At 35.3% G+C, this 12,352-nt stretch overlaps 1 protein-coding gene across 1 annotated transcript; it reads right to left on the bottom strand.

Moving 5' to 3' along the window:
- Window positions 1-978: 978 nt before the first annotated feature.
- LOC113049520 (proline-serine-threonine phosphatase-interacting protein 1-like) lies at window positions 979-9,545 on the bottom strand. Its single transcript, XM_026211935.1, has 15 exons — window positions 9,362-9,545; window positions 8,643-8,743; window positions 8,498-8,572; window positions 8,273-8,307; window positions 8,077-8,183; window positions 7,774-7,836; window positions 7,081-7,185; window positions 6,607-6,652; window positions 6,327-6,406; window positions 5,905-6,003; window positions 5,709-5,805; window positions 5,529-5,598; window positions 5,401-5,435; window positions 3,035-3,138; window positions 979-2,673 (listed from the first exon to the last, which is right to left on the bottom strand). Exons 1-15 carry the CDS (start codon window positions 9,389-9,391, stop codon window positions 2,485-2,487), a joined length of 1,236 nt encoding a protein of 411 aa, XP_026067720.1. The 5' UTR covers window positions 9,392-9,545; the 3' UTR covers window positions 979-2,484.
- Between the last annotated feature and the right edge of the window lie 2,807 nt (window positions 9,546-12,352).

Here is a 12,352-nt window from a genome sequence, read left to right as displayed (position 1 = left end):
AAATAAATTTATTTAGAGAGGTTATTTATTTATAATGTACTATATGACTATAGCCTGGGGTAAAATTTACATTTAGCAACTTTGATATGATGCTTAGGTTTATACGTCACATACAAATATTATTTTACTATCTTACTACATTAAAAACAATTACAACAAAAACGACCCTTATGCAAAATCCCTCAATTTCTGATCTGATTATTTACTTTTCATTATTTGATTATAAACTTTTCATTATTATAGTTAATATAATACAATTTTCTGAAAACGAGCATCAAGTTTTTTTTTGTTTTACAATCTCACTATTAAATAATTATATATATATATATATATATATATATATATATATATATATATATAAAGAAAATGAGCAGAACATTTTATCTTGATTAAATCGTGACTGAATAAATTTATTTATAGACAACTAGAATATAAATATCTTATATATATATAGATAGTGAAAGGCAATCTGCAAAGAAACGAATTTGTTTTGCATGCCCTGTATTTTTATATATATGTAAAGTTTAAATAACAAAATATATAAAGAAGTTTGTATCTTTTGTGTTATAGCACTCAATATTAGGACAATGCCACATTCATAGCTTAAGTCAGATGGAAAGCATCAAATTTGAAGAGTTAAACTTTTGGGATAATGACGTGTCAGACTTTTTTTTGTTAATTGTACTTGTTTCCCTTGTTATGGATTCTTTTGACCTGTGTACCATCTAGTTTTCTTTGCTCTCTGTGTTTAAGTCCTCAGTTTCCTTTCCTTGTACTGTCTTGACCTTGTAGTCAAAGCTGTTATGTTTGCTTCAGTGGTTGCTCAAGGCTGGATTAGCATCTTTTGTTTATTTAATCAAAATTTTCTGCCTTAAAAGGATAGTTCACCCAAAAATGAAAATGTTATGTTTATCTGCTTACCCCAAGGGCACAGAAGATGTAGATGACTTTATTTCTTCAGTAGAACACAAATGGAGATTTTTAAATGAAACTATTACAGTCTGTCAGTTTTATAATGGAAGTGGGTAGGAATCACGGCTTTGAGAGTAAAAAAAAAATACACATACAAAATCAATTTAAACCCTGCGGCTCGTGATGATACACTGATGTGTATAGACACAAAACGATCAGTCTGTGCAAGAAACTGAACAGTATTTATATCGTTTTTATCTCTAAAATATATCCTTATTTTCACTGCAATGTCCTGAATGTGTTCACTCTTCTTTTTCAGCCTGCATGTGAGGCATCTTCTTCTTTTTCTTTACGGCAGACTTTGTAAATGGAACCTACGTTCAGTTCGGAAGGACTCATTCCTATGCCCTAATCCCTTCAAAGGGTTTACCCTCTGGAGTGAGAGCTATTAAGGGTCGAAGGGTGTAGGGGACCGAACAACTGTTTCTTGAAGTGTCCCTCTGCGTCATCATCTGGTGCCCACATGGAGGTGCTGTCATTATGTAAAGAATTGGCACAAAAGATCATGGGAGCCCAAAGTGTCCATCAGTTGTACCCTTTGAAGTGGCCAGTTTTGATCACTTCCATTTTGAATGACCCTTTCTGAAGTGCCCTTCGAAAGGCGATATATCCTGTTTGGAACACACCAAGAGTGTCAGTGTGTCAGTGCTTGAGAGATAGGTGGTGGTTATGCATTTATAAGTCTGTGATCCGCTGTAAAGCAAGAAGAAGATGCATCACACGAAGGCTGAAGAAGAAGAAACGCGTTCAGGACAGTTCAGACATTGCGATATAAATACTTCTGTTTTTTGCACAGACCGATCGTTTTGTCTTTACAAATCAGTGTTTCATCAGGAGCTGCAGGGTTTAATTTTTTCTCTCAAAGTAACTTCCATTATAGGTGTTCTACCTTTAGGCACCGCTCCCAGCTTTGTACCTTTTTTGTCTGAAGGAGAACAGATGTTTGCATATTTCTGTGCCTTTATTTGGTGTGTGTTTGAAATAGCCTGCAGGCAGAGAATCACTTTGGATACCCAGTTCACTCTCAGAATTGTTTATTATTATTTGTTGACTAATTTAATTGTTTCATTTTAGTATTAATTGCATCCACTTGTGTTTATATATATTATGAGTATATGTATTACTGAGTGAACATGCAGATTACAATATTTAGCAGACAAATAAGCTATGATAAAATATAGCAATATATTACAAAATTGATAATAACAAATGTATACATTACAGTGTTATATTTTTATATATTACAGTACAGACATTAAAAGATGTAAAAAATAAAACTTTAGAATTCATAATTCTAATGCAAATCATATAACTTTTTGTTGTATCATTTTTAACTATACACCATGCAAAAACTGGACTTAGTGTAATGACTACTACTGTTCCGAGTGTGTGTTCACGGTGTGTGTGTGTTCACTGCTGTGTGTGTGCACTTTAAATTGGTTAAATGCAGAGCACGAATTCTGAGTATGCGTCACCATACTTAGCTGTATGTCACGTCACTTTCACTAAACTCTATTTGACTGGATTATGATCAGGATGAGCTGCAGCAAGACGTGGACTGTGACTCGCTGAGATTTTGGTGAGGTACGTTCCAGGGACTAGTCCGGATATTCCATCCCTCGATGCTGTCCACCACCCATCCTTGCCTTTCTCAGTGATGGTAACAAGCTGTCCTTTACTGATAGACAGCTCATCATCTTCCTAGAAATTAGGGATACAGGGAGTTGAGTACACAACTCGTAAAATCAGTCTCTAAAGACCATTAATGTTTTTTTTTTTTTTATAAACATATATAAACATTTTAAACTTTTTTACAAGGCTGTCAGGCAAACATTTTTATGATAAAAATTACACTTATGAGATTTATATTAATTTCTTTTAATTACTATTAATTTTATTTCTACTTTATATTCAAGTTCCCGATTGCTACCTCAATTACATTTCTTAACTTAAACAGAAACTCTAAAAAGCATTCTAAATTCAACTCTGAATTGTGCTCAACCACAGAGTCTACTAACTTCTGAGATAAAAACTAAGCATAAAAATAACTGTATTTATTTACCTGAGCTTTAAAATCATATAACACCATGTACTTCTCAGGTCCTCCTCCTGTTTGTTGAGCAGATGTGTATGATCCAGCTGAATTACTGCCTGCATCAGATAACCCTGTGATGTATAGTAAGGTCAGCAATATTCAGTGTAGATAATTCCTAATATTGCTTATTAAGTGCTAGAGTTCACTGGAATGTATTATGAGTATATTAGTTTAATGCTCTTTGCATACTGACTATAAGTTTAAAGGGACAGTTCACCCAAAAATTTAAATTCTGTCATTAATTACTTATCCTCATGTAGTTTCAAACCCATAAGACTTTTGTTCATCTTTGGAACACAAATTAAGATATTTCTTAAATAGAATAGACAGCAGTAAGGACATCATCAAATTAGTCCATGTAACCTCAGTGGTTCAACCATAATGTTATAAAGCTACTTTCTATGTGTGAAGACAACAAAAATAACTTTATTCAACAATTTCTTCTCTCCTGTGTCAGTCCGCATCAGAGTACCACAACGCATGCCTGTGTTGCTGCAGACACAGGAGCCGGCGTTCAGACACAGAACCTGGATGTGCTGCATCTTATTTACAAGAAGAAGACCATGCACGCTGTACATAAAACAGTCCTCATAAACATGTCTGAAGATTTCGACAGAGAGAGCAATTTTTGCTCAGCCTTAATTACAGGTGCTTCTCAATAAATTAGAAAGTCGAGGAAAAGTTCATTTATTTCAGTAATTCAACTCAAACTCTGAAACTCACGTATTAAATAAATTCAGTGCACACAGACTGAAATAGTCTAAGTCTTTTGTTCTTTTAAATATAATGATTTTGGCTCACATTTAACAAAAATTCACTATCTCAACAAATTAGAATATGTAGATATGCCAATCAGCTACTCAACTCAAAACACTCGCAAAGGTTTCCTGAGCTTTCAAAATGGTCTCTGACAATCATTGACACCCTTCACAAGGAGGGTAAGTTACAAAAACTCATTGCCAATAAACTGGCTGTTCACAGAGTGCTGTATCCAAGCATGTTAACAGGAAGTTGAGTGGAACGAAAAAGTAGAAGAAAAATATGCACAACCAACCACAGAGAGAACAGCAGCCTTATGAGGATTGTCAAGCAAACTGGTTTCAAGAATTTTAGTGAACTTCACAAGGAATGAACTGAGGCTGGGGTCAAGGCATCAAGAGCCACCACACACAGACGTGTCAAGGAATTTGGCTACAGTTGTCGTATTCCTCTTGTTAAGCCACTCCTGAACCACAGACAACGTCAGAGGCATCTTAACTGGGCTAAGAAGAAGAACTGGACTGTTGTCATTGGTCCAAAGGCCTCTTTTCAGATGAGAGCAAGTTTTTTGGAATCCAAGGTCCTAGAGTCTGGAGGAAGGGTGAAGAAGCTTGTAGCCCAAGTTGCTTGAAGACCAGTGTTAAGTTTCCATAGTCTCTATTGGTTTGGGGTACAATGTCATCTGCATGTGTTGGTCCATTGTGTTTTTTGAAAACCAAATCACTACACCCTATTACCAACAAATCTTGGACCACTTCATGATTCCTTCTGCTGACCAGCTTTTTGAAGATGCTGATTTTATTTTCCAGCAGGATTTTTCACCTGCCCACACTGTCAAAAGCACCAAAAGTTGGTTAAATGACCATGGTGTTGGTGCGCTTGACTGGCCAGCAAACTCTCCAGACCTGAAGCCGATAGAGAATCTATGGGGTATTGTCAAGAGGAAGATGAGAAACAAGAGACCAAACAATGAAGATGAGCTGAAGACCAATGTCAAAGAAACCTGGGATCCATACCACCTCAGCAGTGCCACAAACTGATTACATCCATGCCATGCCGAACTGAGGCAGTAATTAAAGCAAAATAAGTCCCTACCAAGTATTGAGTACATGTACAGTAAATGAACATACTTTCCAGAAGGCCAACAATTCACTAAAAATGATTTTTTTTAATGGGTTTTATGAAGTATTCTAATTTGTGAATTGTTGTGTTTTTGTTAAATGTGAGCCAAAATCATCACAATTTAAAGAACCAAAGCCTTAAACTACATCAGTCTGTGTGCCCCTGTATTTGAACCAGAATATACAGATGATGAACTAAGAAAGATGGATGCTCTGTGTCAGAACGCCCACTCCTGTCCTTACTACCTTTCTGGGCCTTGAATGTGTCAGTTTCAGTGTCAGAAAGCTATCATATTTCACCAAAAATATCTTAATTTGTGTTTCGAAGGTGAACAGAGTTATATCGGTTTGGAAGATTTGTGAGTATTGGTGAGTAACAGATTGGTGAGTAATGACAGAATTGTTATTTTTGGGTGAACTATCTCTTTAAGACTTCATAGAAGTAATACTGACCACTGAAAGACATCCCTGGAAGCATTACAGATAATCTGCAGATACAAAAGGTAGAGTTTAACAATCAAGTTACGAAAAAAACATAAAATAACAGTCATTCTTAATTAAGATGTAGTTCAGATATTCACCTCTTTGTTTCAACTCTCCTGACTCCTCCATTAGCTTCCAATTCAGAGTAACTCTGAAACTCAATGAGAGCTGAGGAGACAATTTATGTAGAATTCCGTAACAGTGTCACATCATCTTACTGTATGTCAGCTCTTGAACTGTTGGATTTCTGAAGTAAATCATGATTATGGTGAATATACCTGGAGGACGACAGGCTGTCTTTTTCATTTTAATGAAGCAGTTGTTGTCAGTGATGATGTCACACTGCTCTAAAACCTTTCTCACTTCCTCATAGCACTACAAAACAAAGGAAAACAGTTGTTAAAATAACTGTAAATCAGAAACAGCATTTGACTAGGCTTTGGTATATAAAGATTGAGAAATGTGGACATTTACGTCATCATCATGGACACACTGCATGGACAGCAGATTGCAATGATCCCATAACACACAGCGCAAGATATTAATGCGCTCAGACTCCTGCTGCTGGAACACCTAGACGGCAACACACAAATACAAAACATGAAATATTTTTAAAATGTGGCCAGTGAATTAAGAATTATTTCCCTTTTAACTATTTTTGGTAATGGCATTTTCTTAACCTGTCTAAAGTTTTATACCACATCAATAAATATTCTCCAGCTGTATATGACAGAATGCTATGACTGTTTATCACATGCCTGTGAGATTGTGTCTTCTCTCATTTAGTCATCATTACCCAAAAGAAAACATGAAGCTATGCTTATTTGTGTAGACACTCCTTCCTCTTTTAACCTCACATTTTAGTGGTCTATGCATGTTTATGTATAGTTCTTTACCTCACACACACTCCTGTATGTGCTCTCCCACTCCTGGCACATTTTTTCTAGTTGATCAACATTCCATTTGAATTGCTTTTCTGAACCAGCAAGAGAATAAAACAGAAAGTCAACTCTCAATTAATTCTAACATGTAAGATGTAAAGTGTAGTGTACACAATGCATGCACAATGCTTGATTGAATATTTGATTATTTTGACTTCATCCAAAAGACATTACATTGCATCTATCCTCTTACTGCCAGCCAGGAGCATAACAACATAAGTGTTTTAGAACAAACCTGAAAGGTTGGCTGCCTGCCTGCATAACCGCGCCCTGCTCATCACCTACAACACAATACAACATAGACTGATAAATAGCCATACTCAGTCTTTGAACCTGACTTCTTTGAAGAGCAGCGTGTAACATATATTGTACAAATAATCTTTAATGTAACATACATATGACAGAATTGTCACAAAGTCTCTATTCTAAAGAAATCAAAGTTACACTGACTGATGTACAGTTTCTTATTACACTGGGGTGGAATGAAGCCCATTCAGACTGAAACAAGTTTGCATTGCTTTAATCCTCATTTTGGCCTTACTGTGACCACAAACCTGCCATAGGGAATTTACACAACTGTCTAAAACTCCAGAATTAAAATGAACACTTCTCGTTAGGAAAATAGGGAAACATTTAATTTACTAGGGTATTTAGTGTATAAAACGTTACAGTACATATTCAATATTTTTTTCAGTTCAGGCCCTCACACCTTTTCTGATTGCCGGTGGGTGGAGGTGGTCACATTTGTCTTCTTCCCCACTGCTTGCTCAGCCTCTTCTGCCTCTTTACACCTCTGCTCATATAACCTTTTTGACTGTAGGACATACAGTAAATAAAATAGTTTCAAAGTGAGTAAAAATGCAAGATAAAAATAAACGGGGAGGTGGGTACAGAGCTTGTTATACAAATGTGTCTAAAAACGTATCGCACGATCTTTGGTGTTTCAGTGGTTGTACAACACAGGAAGTTCAAGTCTTATTATATCCAGAGACAGCAAGCATACCTACAAACCAACCAGCCTATTCTTATTTTCTCACATTCGCTGTCAACATCTGTTTCCATGCCTTTTTATTTTTGTATCTCTCACTACACATTTCTTGGTGGTAAAAATAAATGTTTGAGTCTTCAAACCCAATGCTAATGAGCAAAAGCCTGCATGTATCTTATGTGTGCTGTCTAATCATGGCGTAATTCTTTCTACAAATACAATCACTACAAGCCTAGTGGCTTCTGTTACTTCTTTCAGTTTCTACTTCTGTCTTCCTCATTTGGCTGATATAGAATTAGGTTGGACCCTGAGAATTATGTGTCATTTACGCCACGAGCAACTAATGAAAGGGGAAACAAGAGGACTTAACACTGGAAGATAGATACTTGTTTTAACCAGATTTACTCCACTTACCTCCATGGTCTTCTTGTGCAACAGAACTTTAGGCTTCTGAAGTTTTTCAATGATCTCTTCAAGCTAATTAGGAAAAAGAGACATTAGCTTTCATCGTTTTGCACTTGCATTAATAAATAAATTAGTGATCATTCAAAATACAACATATGATGTATGTGTTAATGCTTGTGTGCTTGCAAACCAAAGTGCCAGTTTTGTTCCTCTTGCACACTGACCATATGAATAACCACAACTGTGACCATGGAAACACTACCAAAGTGCTGTGGGCTGTGTGCGTAATAGATCATTCGATTTATTTTCTACCTTTTTTCTCTGTTCCCTCTGGCGCTCTCGAAATGCCTCTATTTTCTGAACTTCCTCCTTTATCCTTTCAGATAGTTGGATGTGCAGGTTTCCTGTCTTCTCAATTTCTAGAAAACAATGCAAATCAGGGTGAGAACTTAACATTCAAAGCCTTTTCTAGGAAAGAGGCAACAGGGAATTGCATCACCTCACATACCTGCTTTTAATTTGTCAAACGAGGCCTTTAATGTTCTGAGTATGGAAAACAAATGATGTAATGAATACACACAAACACTTATCTAACACACTTTTGGACACACTGTATATTGTAGATAAGAAAGTTTTACATAAACATGAGGCATTTACTTAGGAGTTGTTGAGTGTGATTTGAGTTAAGTAGCAAAAGTGTGTGTGTTTCAAATAGAATTTGTTTGCAACCTACCCAATCTCGGTTTGACCTTCTGCCTTCCGAGCAATTGCCACCAGATCTCGGCCGTACTTCTCCTCTGCTAGTGCTCTGCGAAGGAGAGCAGAAGTCACACACTGACATTCACAGAAACACACCGCTATAAATAACTACCCCATACCTCATTTTCAACAGTTCTTCTACATCCTTGCACATGTGTCTGCCATCCTGTAACCTCTGCAATATTGCTTCATAACCCGATTGGTCAGAAAAGTCAGTACCCTGAAAACATAACAAACACGCAACACACATGACATACATGAGACACATATAGTACCGGTAGTCATTCTGATATGTATATTTTATGAGCACTAAGGACACTATTCTTTGGAGAACCATTAAAAATTAGTATTTAAATATGAAAATAATATTTGAAAGGTAGTAGTTTAAAAGTTAGTTTCAGTTTTTTACTGAAATGTAATATTATTAAAAGGAAATCCACCCTTTAAAAACAAGCAACACATTATTTCAATAGTCCATTTAAGATGTTCTACTAACTATATGCAATTTTTTCAACTACATGTCTACTAACTAAATCTCATTAGTCTACTAGAACACAGTTATGTTAGAGTTAGGGGTAGTAGATAAGTAAAAGCTGACATGTACTTGTAAAGATAGTAGAATGTGTGTTGGGGGACCATTAAAATAAAGTGACATGACAGTTCAAGTTTTATTATAGAGCAGAGTCTTAAGTTTTCCTAATTCACTTAAGAAAAAAAAGGAGAAGAAGAAATACAACCCATTATTCTAAAAATAGAAGTAAAGGATTTTGCATCTCCTGTAGCCTATAGGCTATCAATTGAAATTTGACTTAAAAGAGGCTTACAAACAAGAACTTACCCAAAAGGCATTGCAGAACAGTAAAGCCATCTTCTTTACCAGGCTACGTAAAGTTATAGTTCAGAAGTGCCTCTTTAACACCCACAAGCAACGCTGTGACAGATTACATTAAAGTTGCTGTCACGGTTAAAGAAAGACGAGCTACGTCGAGAGGCAACCGTCAAATGAAGAGTTTGAAATGAGGAAGAAACTGCGTGGTGGTCAACTTTGATCTCTTGGCGTCTTCATTTGCTCATTGAAAGAGGAAGAATAATGTTGATGTCACTGTCAGCACGTAATTTCAACAGAGATGACAGAAATTCGCCAGACAAGCGCCAATCGAGCTGATAATATAAGGTAGACCAAATAATAGATGTTTAGAATTTTATTTTAACACTGCACCATTATGGAAAATGGGTTTCTGTGGATATAAGCCACACAATATAAACAGTTGGCTTCATATTGTGTGTGAAGTGTGAAGCGGCAGCTATTGTTAAACAATTTACCCCTGTATGCCAATGTAAACAAAAACTCAATTTTCCGTTGTCATGTTATTCTTTTCTGGCTAATGATTGCTGTAACGCACTTCAGCCAAAAGTGGGAGACAAAACCCTTCTAATCTAATAGAGTGTATCAGTGTGGCATAATAACTTTATTTCAAGTTTCCGCTGCCTCAGATAAAACGGGTTTATCACACTTGACCTGGCTCATCTGCTTGAGAAATTATCTCACTTTGGGATCAATATACCGTGTGAAAAGCTAAACAGCCTCTTTGCAAAGAGGAGGTCCTAAAAGCATGTTTGGGTGCACGTGCAACAAAATGTGTGTGAAATATAGGTCTAATGATGATAATAATGCAGGTTATTCTTACAGGTTTATTCAAATATATTCTGTGTATAAATCAACAAATCTACTTATTTTATAGTAATAAAATACTAATAATTATATTTTTAAGTATACTGAATAAAATCCTAAATGTAAAGAGTTTTTAGGCCCATGTGGTTCTAAGGCTTATGGGGTGGAAAACATCATTAGGCTACCATTGTATTGGGAATCTGTGAATACATTAACAAATCTATAATAGAGCTGCAGTAATATAGCAAGTAAATAAATAAATAAAGTCTTAAAGACAATTCTAAAAAAGTAATAGAAAATTAGGAAATAGAAAATAGAATTAAAACATTAACAGAAAAACAAAAAGCTTGGTTGGAGTGTACCAGTTTTTTTTTTGGTAGATACATTAATGCAACCTGTTAGTGTTCACTGGCTGACAGATTTGTAGTTTTATTCTCTGCAGCACTATATATATTGTGTGTGTGTGGTGTAAGTCATGTAAGACTCTCAAACAGCTTGTTTTGGGCATGCACTTGGCAATATCCTTTGTGTTTGTCATTGTGTGTCAAAGAGATTGTGTGTGCAGGCAGTTTGCACTTGTGAATATTTATATGATATAGATATGTATTTATGTATTTATAGACATTTAAGAAGTATGCATAACTGCTGTTGAGCTATGTGGTGGTGTACATAATTATCGATTGATGTGATGAAGTGTGGTGGTGGTTTGTGTGTGTGCGTGTATTGATTGTTCTGTTATGCAGTATGATGCTGAGTGTGGCATTGTTGACTGCTTGCGGTCGCCACAGCAGGCAAGAGGATTGTGGTTAGGCTGCAGACAGACTGACGTAGTGTGTGTGTGTGTGTTGTGAATGCCCCCTCTTTAGGTATGTGCTCCTTGAATGAGGCGAAGACTAAAAGTAGTTTCTTTGTTACCGTGGATTGTGTCTAGATTCACATGCATGCAGTTATGTTGAAAAGGTGAGAATGTGGTAATAAATATTGTAAATTATGTAGAAGATTGTGCATGCAAGCATGATGTGAAAATGCATTTGTGACCTGTCTGTTTCGTAAATAGGGCTACTAAATTGTTTTTTTTTTATATGAATGAATCTCTGATGGGAACTGACTGTCTTCAGAAAAGTTTAGATGCTATTTTCTTTTCATCTTGCCTCCAGATGCTTATTAATGTAGTATTTAGAAGTGCAGGACTACTGTTCTATAAGCGCCACCTGCTGTCAGAGAGTGACTTTGCATTCTCATGCAGCCTGCCTTCTGCTTTTACTTCATGCAGATATGTTTTAATTGGGATAATAATACTGTAGTAAAACTGAGGTCAAATTCTGTTTTGCTTATTATACAATCTAATATACATCAACATTTATTTTGATAAAATGCTGCAGTTCTGCAGCTGTTTCATGCCTTCCGATTAATATAAAGGCACAGTCAAGGAAAAAATGTGATAAACTGTGAAACCATCCGAATCCTTAAAAAATACTGTTTTGATCAAATCGCCCAGAACTTTTAGACAGCTTTTACAGACTTTTTACAGAGTAATAGTAAGATAAGCAGTACAAACAGCAAATAATCATAAATATTTGTTTAACAAATCATTAGGCTAAATATTACACAAAATAAGCAAATACATAATATTATAAAATGTTAAATGTATACCTTGCTTGACTAATTTTGTCTTTTCTACAATTTAGTAAAACTACAAAAATGATAAGAAATCAGAAATGTATGTAAAAATATAACAGCAGACATTATAAAAATACCTAAAATATTGGCAATATTCAAATAATATCATACCTGTCATAAATGAGTTTTTTTATATATATGTATAAATGCATGATAAAAATCACAACTAAAATTATATTAAATCTGAAATTTAAGATACTTTATAAAATTATCTAAAAGAAATACACAAATATCATAACATGTTGTTAATATTTATATATATTTCGGAGCAGTAACCCTTCTAGTTGGCTTTCTAGCGGTAGTAATAAAAAATGTTTCAGTGTTGATCTTTGTAAAGATATTCTGAATCCACCTTCTTTACTTTAACATGGACTTGATATTGAAATCTTCAAAAACAGGAATTCATAATCCTCACCATTGCTATGTCTATCAATACATAATTTACATAATATGATAGATGAGGTTTTATTCCTAGAA

The sequence above is a fragment of the Carassius auratus genome, chromosome 30 (genome assembly GCF_003368295.1).
Source record: "Carassius auratus strain Wakin chromosome 30, ASM336829v1, whole genome shotgun sequence".
NCBI classification, from domain to species: domain Eukaryota; kingdom Metazoa; phylum Chordata; class Actinopteri; order Cypriniformes; family Cyprinidae; genus Carassius; species Carassius auratus.
This window is presented reverse-complemented; position numbering and strand designations above follow the sequence as displayed.